The sequence below is a fragment of the Pteropus medius genome, unplaced genomic scaffold (assembly GCF_902729225.1).
Source record: "Pteropus medius unplaced genomic scaffold, Ma_sr-lr_union100, whole genome shotgun sequence".
NCBI classification, from domain to species: Eukaryota; Metazoa; Chordata; class Mammalia; order Chiroptera; family Pteropodidae; genus Pteropus; species Pteropus medius.
In genome coordinates, this window is record NW_024349803.1 from 7,061,875 (window position 1) to 7,078,282 (window position 16,408).

The 16,408-nt window shown below is 36.9% G+C and overlaps 1 protein-coding gene across 1 annotated transcript in view; it reads left to right on the forward strand.

Moving 5' to 3' along the window:
• LOC120582092 (inhibitor of carbonic anhydrase-like) overlaps positions 1-4,045 on the forward strand; it is a 42,542-nt gene extending 38,497 nt beyond the window's left edge. The window contains exons 14-17 of the mRNA XM_039837174.1: positions 735-799; positions 1,442-1,626; positions 2,883-3,069; positions 3,864-4,045. Coding sequence (XP_039693108.1) covers positions 735-799; positions 1,442-1,626; positions 2,883-3,069; positions 3,864-3,898 — 472 coding nt within the window. The 3' untranslated portion in view covers positions 3,899-4,045. The remainder of the gene's footprint in view (positions 1-734; positions 800-1,441; positions 1,627-2,882; positions 3,070-3,863) is intronic.
• The last annotated feature ends 12,363 nt before the right edge of the window (positions 4,046-16,408 follow it).

Below are 16,408 nucleotides of genomic sequence, written 5' to 3' on the forward strand. Positions count from 1 at the left end.
AGACCTGAGGCAGATGATAATGCTCATTCAGGACTGGGATAGTATGAAGTGAAGTAAAGAAAAGAAATAGGGCAAGGGAGCTTAGGAATATTGAATGGGAGGAATTGATCCTAGCCAAGTATAGAGGGAGCTGAAGTTATGAGAGAGAGAAAACTGGAGGCATGCTCCTGATAATTAATAAATATCAATTTCCAACTGACAATGCCATAAGATTGGTTTTTAATCGTGCTCAACATTTCTCATAAACAATGCACCTTAAACAGAGAGAAACATTTTTCAGGGGATCAAATGTGAACACATGTCTAATGATGCACATTAACTTTTATTAAGGCTGAATAGACATATGGGTGTGATAAGACTCCATCAAAATCACAAATTCCACGCCAATTTTAATCTCTGATGTGAGTATTAATACAAGCAGAAAGTCATCCTTCTATTCTCTGTTAATAGGAGAACATAATCTCCTCTGGAGAAACTGATCAGTATTTAAAATTAGAACCAAACAATGGTTACTTACGATAGAAACTAAATAAGTAGAATTCTTTTTAATCTCATTTCCTTCTAATTCCCAGAGACAACCGGACATTACAATTGTGCATGTGTGGAAGTGGTTAGCATTAGATGTTCCAAGTGGCCTGGGTGGAGGGGGCGTGAGCCTCTCGGTGATTCCCTCCCGGTGTCCATCTCTGCCCCTTCTGTTGACCCTCCTCACTGACCTGCCTCTGGCCGTGCAGGTGTCTGGTTGAGAAGGGAGACGTGGCCTTTGTGAAGCACCCCACTGTCCAGCAGAACACTGACGGTATGTGCCTGCGCTGTCCTTTCCTTCATCGGAAAATCCTGAGTCTCTCATGGGAAATGACTTCCGGGGTAGGCAACCAAGGAAGTTTATTAACTACCAGATCAGACTCCAATAACTTTAGTCTTAATATTTTTTAGGGAATGAGAAAATTCTTCATGTCTGGTCAGACTTGACGGGGGAGGTTATCACATTGGCCTTGAACCCAACTGACAAACACACAGAGGATGCAGACTCAGCACATCTGGCTCTCTTGATTTATAGGCATTCCTGATGTACTCTGGATATAAGTTTTTGATAGCTATATGTATTGAAAATTGCCCATTTCTGAAAAAATTTGCCCTTTTACTTTCTTAATGATGTCTTTCGATGATCAGACATTCTTACTTTTAACATAGTTCAATTTATCAATGTTTTTCTTTCTGGCTAGAAATCTTTGCCTTTAACAAGACTGAAAAAGCACTAACCAGAGAGGTTATACATTTATGAGTTTATGAATGTTTCTCTTCTATTTTATTTTAAAATCTTCATTGTTTTGTTTCTCTGTGTCTCTGTGATCCTCCCAGACACTGCTGGTCGGCCATATGCCCCCAGCTAAGGTGCCTTGGTGAAAGCCATTGGCTGTTCTGGCTTCTCTCTCCCCAGGAAATAACCCTAAAGATTGGGCTAAGAATCTGAAGCAGGAAGATTTTCAGCTGCTATGCCTCGATGGCACCAGGAAGCCTGTGACTGAGGCTCGGAACTGCCACCTAGCCAGAGTCCCAAGTCATGCTGTGGTCTCAAGAAAAGATAAAGCAGATTTCGTTCGCAGAATCCTCTTCAACCAACAGGTATAGGCATTCAGTACGTGCCCACACCCCTTCTCGCAGAACTGAATGCTCAGTTCACTTGCAGATCTGCACAGACACACCTCACACTCTTTCTCCCTGGGCAGTGGAACTTGATTCTTATAGCCCTGCCTCTGATGAAAGCAGAAGGCTTCTTGCTCTGGGGCTGTCTAGGATATCAAAGTGGACTGGAAAAGCCTCTGACATGTGGACATCTGAAGTGTTTCCTTGAGACTCACTCAACTTTCTGAGCAGAGTCATGGTATCTCTTGGGTTTATTCTGTCACAGAAATAAGGGAGTTAGCTTGGTGCCCTTCACACTAAGCAGAGCTATATATGAGAAAAGCAGAACGGAGGTTACTCTATTTGACCTACATAGATCTCAATGTGTTTCTTGAACCTGGCAAGCTGAACACTGTTTGGGGCTTCATGAAAGTTAGAAAGCCAACATTCAATTTATAACCTCTGTAGGCAACCAACAGGGGCTGCTATTATGGAATAGCAGGCTGCCTAAATCAAATAATCTTAAGGAAAACCCAAAGCCTCGTCTGCCTTTTGCACTAGCACACTCCATTCTTGGAGGTGCTTCAACGAGTGATCCATGTCCTAGCTGCCCACACATCCCAGTTAAAAGACAACCCAGGGAGAGCTGGCAAAACCAGAAGTTTTGGTCATGGACTTTTGAAGCGATGGGTTTCATACAGAGTGAGCTGCCACTTTGGTTACAGGGGAAGTGGACAAAGAAAGAGAACACAGGGGAAGGAAGAGATGGAAATGGTTGGGCACCTAGAGCGGATCCAGGGAATAAAAGAGTCAAGGTAGCAAGGGCTCTAGGCAGCAGGAAGACATATAAGTATGAGCCAAGAAGTTGAAAACACCTGGAAGTGATTGGCAAAACAGTGTGATACAGTGGCAAACTTGGAGCTGTTTCTATTTAGCAGTTGCTTTCCATACATCATATCACTATTTAGTTATTATCTCTATTTACAAATGAATAAACTGAGGTTCACTGAACGCAGTAAAGAATTTTTCTAAAGTCACATGACAAGAAAAAGCTAGGGCCAGGATTTGGATCCAGAGGTCATGCTTTCTGCTATTTTACTATGGTGCCTCTAAAATTGTTGCTGGGTCCCAGGTGTTCCAGGGCCTGGAGGCTGAGCAGACTTAGGTGTTTTGAGGCAGAATACACAACCTTGTGTTCCCTTGTGCTGCTGGTCACTCACTGTCTGTCTGTCTGTCTGTCTGTCTTTCTGACCCAGGAGCTCTTTGGAAGAAATGGGTTCGAATATATGATGTTCCAATTGTTCACATCCTCAACCAAGGACCTGCTCTTCAGTGATGACACAGAATGTTTGGCTAAACTTCAGGACAAAACATCTTATCAAAAATACTTAGGGCCAGAATATCTTATGGATATTGCTACTGTGAGACAATGCGTACCCTCTGGTGAGTAGAATACAACACTGAGGAGCAATAACATGGGGATCACATTATATAAAGGACCATCATTTGCCAAGCCCTGGGCCAATAATAATAGGAACACAAAGATTCAGAGGGCTTGCTCCTGGCTCTGTGGGAGGGTTTGGACTTACAACGAGGATTCATTTACACAATAGTAATAAGACACTACCTGAAAAAAGACCAAATCATTTGGAGGAGACAGAGAATACAATAGAACTTCAGATTATTTGGAAATTGAACTTCTTTACATTTGTATTTCATTTTTTTTGCTAATCAAATGAAAACACATGTTTGTGAGCACTTCAAATTTAGGGAGAGGATTAGGAAGTGACATGTATATACCACTTAGAGGACCAGTTTTCAAAGATTTTAAGTAAAATGTAAAAAATATTAATAGAAACAAATAAAATACAGTTAGCACTAAAGTGACCCTTTCTAGCTATATGTGTGTGTATATATATATATATTAGAATGGTATAGCTACCTCTAAAAGAGGTAAGTTGAAAAAATAAAATTAGAATTTAGTAATCAAATTATTGGGAGTGTGCCAGAATTTTTTTGAATTATATTGTATGCTGGAGATGATGAGAGCAGGAGGGAAGGAAAATGTAGGTATTTAAGGATAGCACTGATATCACTGAGTGGGTAGGGAGAGAGAGTTAGTTAAAAAAAACCAAACAACTTTATTACCTACTATTTACTTTTAGAAAACAGGAACAGAATTGTGTTTCGTAAGCACAGGCAGTACCTGACGATCTTTCTTATATTATGCTTCACAGAACTTCTCGATGCCTGCACATTCCATGGAAATTAAAAAATGATCAAAGTGGGCAACTGCAGAGATGCTCAGAGCCTGCAAATCCGGTGGGGCCACAGTCTCACTTATCTACATGCGGGTCTGTGTTAACATCATTATCTTTATAACCAATTCAAAAATTAAAATGAATAAAAATTATTGTGTTGTCTCAGAAAAATGTCTGAAATGTTCTCACATTTTTGGAGGAGAAAACTATTTCTCTATATCAGAATTGTGTTTATTAAACTGTACCTTTTTTTGAACTCTACAAGACTAACTCAACATCCCTCCCTATTCTTTGATTATTTTACCCGAAAGTCAAGTCACTTTAATAGAATTTATGCAATAAATCTGTCGGAATAGAGTCTGAGTCATGATTACAAGCATGCAAAAAGCATCAGGATGCGTAGTATCAAAGGCTTACATAATAAAAAAAAAGGATAAGGAGTGAGTTTATTTTCAAAATATATTTCGACTTTTAAAATTTGTAATATCAAGTAGAATTAAACTTCTGATTCAGATTAATTGGAAAATATCGAAAGGACTACAAGAAACCAATCCTACTGCCCATTTGTAGTCCACTTCCTGGAAATGTAATTTTTTTACACTCATTTCTTTTTAGTCAGTTTCTTATCAGAGATTTTGCTATATCCATTATTACCATAATTTCAGCCTATGGTAGTGCCATGAATGCTGTTGAATAGGAACCTAAGTTATATATTATTAAATGTCAGTTTTATGAGTGTGGACTTCTGCTTCTGCCTATGAAAGAGTAACCAGCATAAGACTTGCCCTCCTTCCATAAACAACTAAAAAACTGGACAAAATATATAAAACAACTATTTTCAAACATTGGCAATAATAGCACAGGACTATGATCCCTAAAAGATGGGAAGAGGTGGGCAGAACGATGACCCTAGTTTTTGCCCAGAGGAAATTTCCAGATCACAGCATAGCAGGGGGAACTTAAGGGAATCCATCACATTGAGTTGAAGAAACAGAGATAGGAGCTTTAAGAAGCCAGAGTTGATTGGACTTTGTACACAGAAGAGGTCTGATAAGTATTATTCTTTTGTGAGATACTAATCTCCATGCGTGTAAACGAAATTGAAATTCATCAGGCTGGGCAAAGAATAACTGCAAGAAACCTGTAAGCTGAATGATTCCCAGGGCTCACAGAGGGCCAGGAATCATTCAACCAGAGTGAAGAGACCTCATTGGATACCTATGGATTTCACTGGAAGCCATGCCTTGGACATGGGTCTAAAATTGCTGTAGATTAAGGGCTGCTCTATAAATGCCCTTACTGAGAGTAAAACTAGCCTTGGTAGTATCGAGCCAATCTGCAAGTAACTTAACTGCCTTCTAAAATAAACTTCAATAGTCATTAAAGGAAGAAAACAAAATCTAAATATTCAACAATGTAGCATATATAACGTTCAGCATCAAATGCAAAAATTACTAAATATGCAAAGAAGTACAAAATGTGACCCAGAGTCAGAACAAAAAAATCAGCCACACACCTGGAAACCACAGATGATCATATTCGGACAATAAATTTTTACTTTATAAACATGGCCAAGGATTTAAATGAAAACATGAACATAACAAAGAAAAGTGTAAGATTTAACAACAAATCAGTGAAAAACTAGAGCTGCAAAATTTGTTTTTCAAGGAATTTGCATATTTCATCTAAATTGTCCATTTTTGCCATAAAATTGTTCAAAATATTTCCTTATTTTAAAAAAATATTTATAGGATATATAATCTCTTCTTCTATTCTCCATACTAGTAATTTGTGTTCTCTCTCTCTTTTTATTGATCAGTCTAGTTGAACTTTACAAATAACAGATTTTTGGTTTCATAAATTTTCACTATTGTTTTTGATTTTCTGTTCTTAGCCTTATTTCCTTTCTTCTGTTCTTAGCCTTATTTCCTTTCTTCTACTTACTTTTTATTTCATTTACTTCCTTTCTTAGGTTCTTAAGGTACAAGCTTAGATAAATTATTTAGAACATTCTTCTTTTCTAATATAGACATTTAAAATTATAAATTTCCTTCTAAGTATTACTTAAGCAGCATTCCACAAATATTGATATGTTATATTTTCATTATCATTCAGGTAAATTTTTTTTCTTATTTCCCAAAGATTTCTTCTTTGATTTGTTGATTATTTAAAAGGTATTCTTAAGTTCCAAATATTTGGTGATTTTTCAGATATGCTTTTGTTATTGATTTCTAATGTAATTCTTTTGTGGTCAGGGGATATATTCTGTATAACTTCAATCCTTTTAAATTTATTTATTTATTTGTTTGTTTGTTTGTTTGTTTGTTTATTATGGCCGGCATATGATCTATCTTGGTGGATGTCCCATGTATACTTGAACAAAATATGTATTCTGTAATTGTGAGGTATAGTTCTATAATATGTAGTTTTGTAAAATATAGTTTAGCTCTATAAATAGCAATTAGGTCAAGTCGATAATATTATCATTCAAATCCTCTGTCTTGACTCATTTTCTGTCCACTTTTTTGCATTAATTACTGAAAGAGGACTGAAATCTCCAACTCTAAGTATGGTTTTGTTCATTTCTCTTTCCAGTTCTATCAGATTTTGCTTTATATATTTAGAGACTGTTAGATGCATACACATTTCTTGATGAATTAACTCACTGGTGCTGGGGAAGAGCTGTCAAGTACCCTACCTTCACTTTCTCCCAATTCTAAGAATTTGGAAAGAAGACTGGAGCAGATAATTAATATTTAGCATTTCAATATAGTTGAGGTTCTAATGGACCCCTTTTGAGGATTAATAAAAGCCTGGGCCTCTCACCCTAGTAAAACACACACACATTACTTGGTGTACAATTTTTGTGTATTCACTGCTCTAGTCCAGTGATTCTCTGCAGCCTCACAGCATCTTCCCCTGGGCTGAAAAAGTGAGGATAAAGTCTACTTAATCCATTTTCAGGCAAATGCTACCTTGTGGGGCTAATAAGTATTAAATTACACATATAGACAAGCTGCATATATTTATGGAAAAGGCCTATCTGTGGGAACATTTAGACCAAGTAAGAGGGTAAGACAATTCAATTGTGGAAACCAGTAGTTGACATCAATTGTCTATAAATCTGTATAGGTCAGAGGTTTACTTTGGAATAGCAGGGAAATCAGGTGGAATTTGCTCTTCTCTTCCCATAGACAGCAGGGACATTAAATAATGGTGTTTGCTGTGAGGGCAATAGTGGGATCAGTGATCTGTTTGTTTTGGCCCTAGGAGCACTAGTCTCTGCTCAGCTTAAGCAGCTACTTCTCAAGGGCTCACCCGATGATCTCAGGATTTGGCTTTTCTGGGTGAAACAGTAATGGGGAGTGAAATCCCTAAGTAATCTTGAATGACACCTTTCAAGAAAATGTGTCACAGGATGGTGAAGACATTCCTTTACTGAGTCCGAAGTCCTAGGTTCTAGCTTTGCCTGCCTTGCTAGGCATTTTCCCAGTTATGTCCTCAATTTTCCTTTTTGTAAAATGAGATCATTGTATAAGGTGGTCTCCAGTACTTAACACATGCCAGGTGTTCTGTAATAATGATAGTCATTTACATCTATTGGTGACTGCTGCATGCTAGCTAGAGCCAGCAATTTAATAGCACTGTGAGTAATCTTCAAAATGACCCTAGAAGGTAGGTATTCATATTTCTATTACTAATGAGAAGATGGGGGCTAAAATAGATAAATAACTTGTCTAACACCACACAGCTTCTAAGTGCCCTAGGATTCAAAGCCGGAGTCTCTGACTCCAATTTCATACCCACTTTATTCCACATATTGCACATAATACCCTGTAGTCCTTAAGAATGGACAGGTAAATAAAAGAAGTACACAGGTAACTGGTATACAGAGAAAACATGCTGCTAGGATCTGTCCGCTGTATTCTCTACGATGCATTGTTTAGGATCTAGTGGTCAGCGTGCTTACAGGGCTTCTCGATGTGGTGTGACCTGATGAGTTTGGCTCACATGAAATTCACAGCACTTAAATGGGGAAGATATTGGTAGTGACACAAATAAAAATAAGAATAATAATGTGCTGGCTACAGTACTAGATGATTTACTTTAATTGCTAATTTAGTTCTCTTAATAACCCTATAAATTAGATATTATCATTAAAAAGATTTTTTAAATAACAGTTGACATTCAACATTGTATTGGTTTCAGATTACAGCATAGTGATTAGACATTTATATAACTTACGAAATGATCCCCCCTTAAGTCTACTACCCACTTGAATTTTTACAATATTATTTACTATATTCCCTATGCTATAATTTACAGCCCATGACTATTTTGTAATGACCAATTTGCATTTCTTAATCCTTTCACCTTTTTAACTCAGTCCCCCCAACTCCTGTTCCATCTGGCAACCATCGAAATGTTTTCTGTATCTATGAGTTTGTTTCTGTTTTGTTTGTTTGTTTATTTTGATTTTTTTTAGATTCCACATATAAGTAAAATCAAATGGTATTCACGTTTCCCTGTCTGACTTATTTCGCTTAGCATAATAAGTAGATATTATTATTTCCATTTACTAGATGAGAAACTGAGGCACTGAGAGTTAATAACTTGCTGAATTCACTGAACAACTGAAAGTCTTACTGTAAAGAAGTGAATGTGTAAAAGCAAATGACCAAACCACACTAGCTTTAGTGGTGTCCCCATTCAGGGAGAACCAGGGCCATGTTCTCCTCTTGTCCTAATCTTGGCAGTTGTGATTATATCTCATATTTACTTAATGCCACTTCTACTACCACTCGGTTTCTGCTTTGTACTGAACAGATGATTTTTGAATACAAGTTTGAGAATAAACTGGGACCAGATCCCTTGACCTGAGGTCCTTTATTTTACAATCCAGACTTCTTGACACCCTGGTGTCCTAGCTCACTTTATAGCAGGCTCTCAGAATTCATCAGCCTTCCTTCCCCGTCCCTAGCATTCCACTTTGTAGCCTAGGAGAAGTCAATTGTCAAAGCGGTCTCTGGAGTGGGAACTAAAGCAGCTCCTGAGACAGATATGACTTGTTTCACAATTTTGCCTGAAGCCAGCCCTGCCATGGAGCTCTAAATTGTGCCTTTGGCCCTGACTTCTAACCTTTTCCCCATCTTTGCCAAGCCTGTCCAAGTGTTCTGCAAACAGTTGTGCCAGAGAAGACCAGCTTTTCCTATATGCCTACCTTTGATCAGGACTTTTGTTCCTTTACACATGAAAGTTTCCAAAGTCTACTCAGCTCCAGGGTCAGTGACCTCTGGAGCTGTTGGTCTAGAGTTCAGGTAAGGCTGGTTTAGGTTGAACTTTATACTTATGAGAAAAGGATTTTCTTAGGAGGTTCTTTTGCTTGCAAAAGGAATAACTCTGGCTTTTGAAATAAGGATACATGGCCTTTAGTCTCTCCTAGTCCATTATAGAATGATTGAATTGAGGAAAAGGAGCTCAGTGTTACAATTGAGCTTTGTAACACTGAAAAATGCTGACCATCTCTGTTCAGTTATTCCTCATTCTGCACATGATCTTGATATCTGCTTCCCTTTCATCTTCTTCTTCCCTTTCCCCACCATTCTCTCTTCTCTTCCCTTTTTTGTTCTTTTCTTCAGTTAAAAAAATATGTATTTGTTTTCCTCCCTTTCCTTTCCTTGAAGTGGCCCAGGGCAGTGGAGCCTGAGAGACTGGGGCTGAGGGCAGGGCTGGGTGGGAGTGGGGGCGGGAGGACTAGAAGATTGATTATGTACAGTCAGCAAAGATCTAAAAATATTGAGAATATTGGGATCCACATTTCTCACTATCAGAGAAGGGACTTGCAAACATGGAAAGGAAAAAAACTGGAGGATTAGCTGTGGTGTTAAACTGACAATGGAAGAATCACTGCAAACTCATGGTTGGAGAGAGAAAGGGAGATAGAGAAATAGGTATAGAGACGTATGTATGGATATCTATCTGTCTGTCTGTCTGTCCGTCTGTCTATCTATCTAATCTATTTTCTAGCTCTGTCTGTTGAAAGATCCTAGTATCAATTTCTCTCCAATAACAGTTACCACACCTAGCACTCAAATTTGGGTTCCTAAGTATATTTCTATGCTAAAAGGATAAAGTTTTCTTAGAGAAATGAGATTCCAGGAACAGAGATTATAGAGCTGATGCAAGGAAAGTACAAATAGGCCTGAATGTCTTATTCTGCCAGAAAGTAAGTGACTAAAAAATAATGGGGCTTGTAAAAAATACACAGGAAAAAGGTTGAAATTCACAACAGTCTGATCACCGACATAAAATGAAGAGGAGGATTCTGGGAAGATGGCAGAGTATGAAGAGCTAGGATTCTATCCCTCAACTAGACCACAATTGAACTGGTAGTATCTGCCTGGTGTAAGTATCTGGGAACACTGGAGTCTATTGCAGGCTTTCAATTTCTAGGGCAGGCTTGGAAGGTAAGTTGCCACTAATTTTAGTCAATTTTGGTTCTTAGCTTGTCAGTGGCTACGTCACCTTACTCCCTGCCTTGTATCGGGCAGCCGTATTTGTATTCCAGGAGCAGCTTGCACACAGCTTGTGGGAGCCAGGGTGGGCAAAAAGGATTCTGTCATGAAAATATTGGGGATACATGTTATGATGACTGATTGCTGCTTTTGAACAGGGAGATGCCGATACAGAGGAGGAAAACCATTATTGTTACGCCTCTCCTCATTGTTGCAAGACCCTCCTCCTCCAGCTGAAGTGACTTCCAGAGAATTTAAATGGCTGACATCTTTTTAACTGCTTCACTTTTTCTTACTTTCTCCCTTTTGAGAGTCAGACATTAAGACTAGGATATTCAAAAGCAACTGCATATCCATGGGAAATTAAAAAGTCACTGCACATACTCAGAGAAAGGAGCAGGATCAATAAGACCTGAAAAGATCTTAAGTTTACATTTCAGGCTGTTCCTCAGCACAGAGACAGCTTATAGCAATGAAATAACAAAAGAAAACAAAACAAAAAACTGCCAACCTTTAGGAAGAAGGAGAATCTAATTTCTAGAGTTACTACATTAATAGATTCAAATGTCCAGTTTTCAACAAAAAATCACAAGGCTACAAAGAAATAGAAAATGGCCCATTCAAAGGGAAAAATAAACCAACAAACTGTCTCTGAAAAAAAAAAATCCTGATGATTGATCTACTATACAAAGACTTTAAAACAACTATCTTAAAAATACTCAATGAACTAAAAGATGTGGAGAAAGTCAAGAAAATGATGTATAAACAAAATGGAAATACCAATAAAGAGATAGAAAGCCTAAAAGGAAACCAAAAAGAAATTTGGAAGCTAAAAAGTATAATAACTGAAACGAAAATTCCATAGAGGGATTTAAAAGCATATTTGAATAGGCAGAAGAAGAGTTAGTAAACTGAAAGATAGGACAATTGAAATTATCGAGTCTGAGCAACATAAATTTAAAAATATGAAAGAAAAGTGAACCAAGCCTAAAGGTTCTTTGCATACCATAATGTGAAACAACATGCATTGTGGGAGTCTCAGAAGGAGAAGAGAAAGAGCAGGAGAATATTTGAAGAAATAGTGACCAAAACTTTCCCAAATTTGATGAATTACATATGAATAGCCAAGAAACTAAACAAACACCAGATAGGATGAACTAAGGGACCCACACTGAGACATATTATAACCAACCGCCAAAAGCCTAAGACAAAAAGAGAATCTTGACTGCAAAAAGAAAAATCTATTCATCACATACAAGGGATCTGCAATAAGATTATAAACAGATTCCTCTTCAGAAATTTTGGGGGCCAGAAGGCAATGGCTGATATCTTTAAAGTGCTAAAGAAAAAAAAACTGTTACAAGAATCCTATATCTGGCAAAATCGTTCTTCAAAAGTGAGGAAGAAATTGAGACATTCCCAGATAAACAAAAGCTGTGAGAGTTTGTTACTACTAGACCTGCCCTTCAAGAAATGATAAAGGGGATTCTGCAGGTTGAAATCAAAGGACACTAAACAATAACTCCAAACTTTATGCAGAAATAAAGTTCACAGTAAAGGAAAACAATGGGAAATTATTAAAGCTAGTGTTATTATAACTCCACATTTTGTTTTCTACATATATGAGACTAATGCATTAAAAATAATTATTAATTTATGTTTTTAGATACACAATGTATAAATATGTAATTTTATGACATCAACAACTGAAAGTGGTGTAGAATGGAGCTTTAAAGGAACAGTTTTTGTATGTTTTTATAATGAAGATGGTATCAATTCAAATTACTGTTATAACGTTAGGATGGTAAATGTTATATTCATGGTAACTACCAAGAAAACAACTATAGAATATACACAAAAGGAAATGAGAATGAAATTTAAATGCTTCACTACAAAAATATCAACAAAACACAAAAGAAGACAATAATGCAGGAAATAAAGAACAAAAAAAGCTATACCACATGGAGAAAACAAATAGTACAATGACAGAGTCAGTCCTTCTTATCAGTAATCATCTTTATTTTTTATTGAGATATTGGTTTATAACATTATATAACTTTCAGGTATATAACATTATAATTTGATATCTATATATACTGTAATGTGCTCACCATCAAAAGTCTAGTTTCCATTCACCACCACGTATTTGACCCCTTTACCCAGGTTGTCCTCCCTTTTTCTTGCTTCTTAAGTAGGCCTGCATTGCTATAAACTTCCCTCTTAGTACCACTTTTGCTGCATTCAAAAGATTTTGGTATGTTGTATTTTTATTTTCATTTGTCTCTAAGTATCTTTTGATTTCTTATTTTATTGACCCAATAGTTGTTCAGAAGCATGTTGTTTAATCTCCACATATTTGCAATTTTTCCAGCTTTCTTCTTTTAGTTGATTTCTAGTTTCATACTGTTGTGGTCAGAAAAGATGCTTGACATGATTTCAACCTTTTAAATTTATTTAGAGTTGTTTTGTGTCCCAACATATAGTTTATCCTTGAGAATGTTACATGTCTACTTGAAGAGAATGTATATTCTGTTGCTTTTGTATAGAATGTTCTGTAATATCTATTAAGTGTATCCAGTCTAATGTATCATTTAAGGCTGATATTTCCTTGTTGACTTTTTGCTTGATGATCTATCCATTGATGTAAGTGGAGTGTTAAAGTCTCCTACTATTATTGCATTGCTCTCTATTTCTCTTCAGGTCTGTTAATAATTGCTTTATATATTTGATGCTCTTAATTTGGGTCCATATACATTAATAAATACTGTGTCTTCTTGATGGATTGTTCCCTTTATCATTATATAATATCTATCTTTGTTTCTTGTTACCGTTTTTGGCTTGAAATCTATTTTGTCTGATATAAATATGGCTACATCCACTTTCTTCTGGATACCACTTGCTTGGAGTATCATCATCTACCCCTTTACTTTGAGCTTACGTTTGTCTTTAGAGTAGAGATGGGTCTTTTGAAGGTAGCATAGTTAGGTCTTGTTTTTTACTCCACCCAGCTACTCTGTGACTTTTGATTGGTGAGTTCAGTGCATTTACATTTAGGGTAATTTTTGGCATATGATGACTTACCACTGCCATTTTATCTTTTGTTTTCTGATAGCTCTGTATCTCCATTGTTTCTTTTCCTTTGTGTTTCTATCTGCTATTTTAGTTTGGAGATTTTCCATGATGTCTGTTTCCTCTTTTTTTCTTTTTTCTGTTTTGTGTCTCAGCTCTGGCTTTTTGTTTTGTGGTTACCATGAGGTTTCCACAAAATTCCTCAGAGATAAAATAGCCCCTTTCTTCCAATAGCATCTTATCTTCACTTGCCAATACAAGTTCCATCTTTTTTTCCCTCTCTTCTTATGTTTAATTATTCCTTTTTATGCTGTGTGTTCATTACTAAACTGAAGTATCTATAGTTATTTTTCATGCTTTTCCCCCTTTAACTCTTACCTTATAATTAAGTGTTTAACACTCTATACGAAAATAGAGTTGCAATTTTCTGCTTCTGTCTGTCACCTTACTCAAAGTTTTGTGTACTTTTGTCTTTTTGTTTTAGATAAAAGAGCTCCTTTTAACATTTCTTGTAATGCAGCTCTTATAGTTGGTGCATTCTCTCCGCTTTTGTTTGTCTGGGAATGTTTTTATTTCTCCTTTATATCTGAAGGGTAACTTTGCTGGATAGAGCATTCTTGTCTGCTGGTTTCTGTCTTTCAATATTTTTAATATATCACTACACTCTCTCCTCGCCTGTAGAGTTTCTGCTGAGAAATATGATGATAGCTTGATGAGGTTTCCTTTGTAGTTTCCTGTATTTTTCTCCCTGGCTGCCATAAGAACTTTTTATCATTGACTTTTGACAATTTTAATGTAATATGTCTTGGAGAAGGTCTTTTTGTGTTGAGATAATTAAGTATTCTATTAACTCCTTGTACTTGTATGTCCAGTTACTTCCCCAGGTTTGGGACGTTCTCATTTATTGTTTATTTGAGTAGGCTCTCTATTCCCTTCTTTGTCTTTCCTCCTTCTAAGATACCCATCAACATTATGTTGCCCTTTCTGATGGAGTTGAATAGTTTTTGTAGAGGTTTTTTTAATGTTAGCTCTCTCTCCCCTTCCACCTGACTCATTTCTACACTTTTGTGTTTCAGCTCGCTAATCCTCTCTTTCACGTGGTCTGCTCTATTTCCAGTGCTTTCTAATGCATGCTTCGTCTCATTTATTGAGTTCTTCAGCTTCATAATTTCTGTATGGTTCTTTTTTAGAGTTTCGACCTCTTTTGTAAAATACTCCTTTTGTTAATTAATTTTATGAACTGCCTTTTCAAATTTTCTTGTATCTCATTGAGTTTCTTTGTGACTGCTATTTTGAATTCTCTATCATTTAGATCACAATTTTCCATGACTCTGAGTTTGGTTACTGGACAGTTGTTACTTTCTTTTTGTCATACTATGTTATTGTGGTTGTTCATGGTGCTTGATGGTTTGTTTCTCTGCTGGTGCATTTAAGAAGTACCTTTCTTATTTAGGTACCATTTTGATTTTAACAATTCGGCAGGTTGATAATTAGAAGTTTTTTGTTTGTTTCCCAGTAGATGGCACTGTCATGCAAGTTTTATTTTCTCTTACCTTTACTACTTGTGCCTCAGGGTTGCTGTTATGCTGTTGCCTTCCAGGTTCCTGTGGTGAAGGGATGCTGCTGCGGTTGTGGGCTTCATCACCTGCATGACCAGTATGGTGGGTGCTCCTGCTCTTTCTAGGTTGTCTGAGTCTTGGAGTATTGCCGCCATGGCTGGAGGATAGGGTAGTTGAGGTTAGCCTGTTTGGGGGCCCTCCCCCACTACCTGGTTCCCTATGTATGCTGGCATTGCTGTGCTGTGGCTAGGATGCTGGACACGCATCTCCACTGCTGCTACTGACCTCTACAACAAGAGAAGAGAGCCAGATTATTGGGTACTGATGCTGATACTTCCCTTCTTACACTTTCCTTGGCTGTGGTGTGGTGTCTATATCACTGCTCCTCCACTGCTATCACATTTACTGGGGCTACAGGCTCAGTTGAGCAGCTGGGGAACCAAGGCTACTGGCCCCCTCCCTGTTCTTCCTCTTGTTCTCCCTCCTCTATAAGTTCTCATATGCCAGCATTTAGATTTACTAATGTGTGAATCTCTCTGGTGTCCTAGTGTTCGGAGCAGAGGAACTTCTGCTGGGTCATAGATGTCCCTATGTTGTAGATTGAAGAGAAGAGACAAAGAGTTCTTCTCACTCCATCATGATGTTGATGTCATACCTATCAGTAATTACCTTAAATGTAAATGGATTAAATTCTCCAATCAGAGGACTGAAATTAGAATAATGGGGAAAAAAACCCTACATGATCCAACTATACACTATATACAAGAGACTTTGATTAAAAGACACAAATAGATTGAAAGTAAAAGTGTGAAGAAAGATATTTCATGTAAATAGTAACCAAAAGAGAGCAGAGTTGACTATAATAATATCAGACAAAATAGTCTTGAAATAAAAAAAAAGTTTACAAGAGACAAGGAACAACATTTTATGTTAATAAAATTTTCAATACAGCAAAAAGAGATAACAATTATAAACATTTACACACCTAATAACAGACCATCAAAATATATGAAGCAAAAATTGACAGAATCGAAGGGAGAAACAGATAGTTTTACAGTAATAGTTGGAGACTTCAATACTCCACTCTCAATAATGGATAGAAGAAGCAAACAGTAGACAAGTAAGGAAATAGAGGACTTGAAAAACTCATTAAATCGACTAAATCAAACAGATATATACAGAACACTCTACTAAACAGCAACAGAGTACATAATCTTCTTAATGTGCACATGAGACAATAGACCAAATTTAGGCCACACATTAAGTCTCAATAGATTTTAATAGATAGATACTATACAAGATAGATATCTTCTCTGACTGCAACAGGATAAAGTTAGAAACCAACAACAGAAGGAAAATGGGAAAATCCACAAATTTG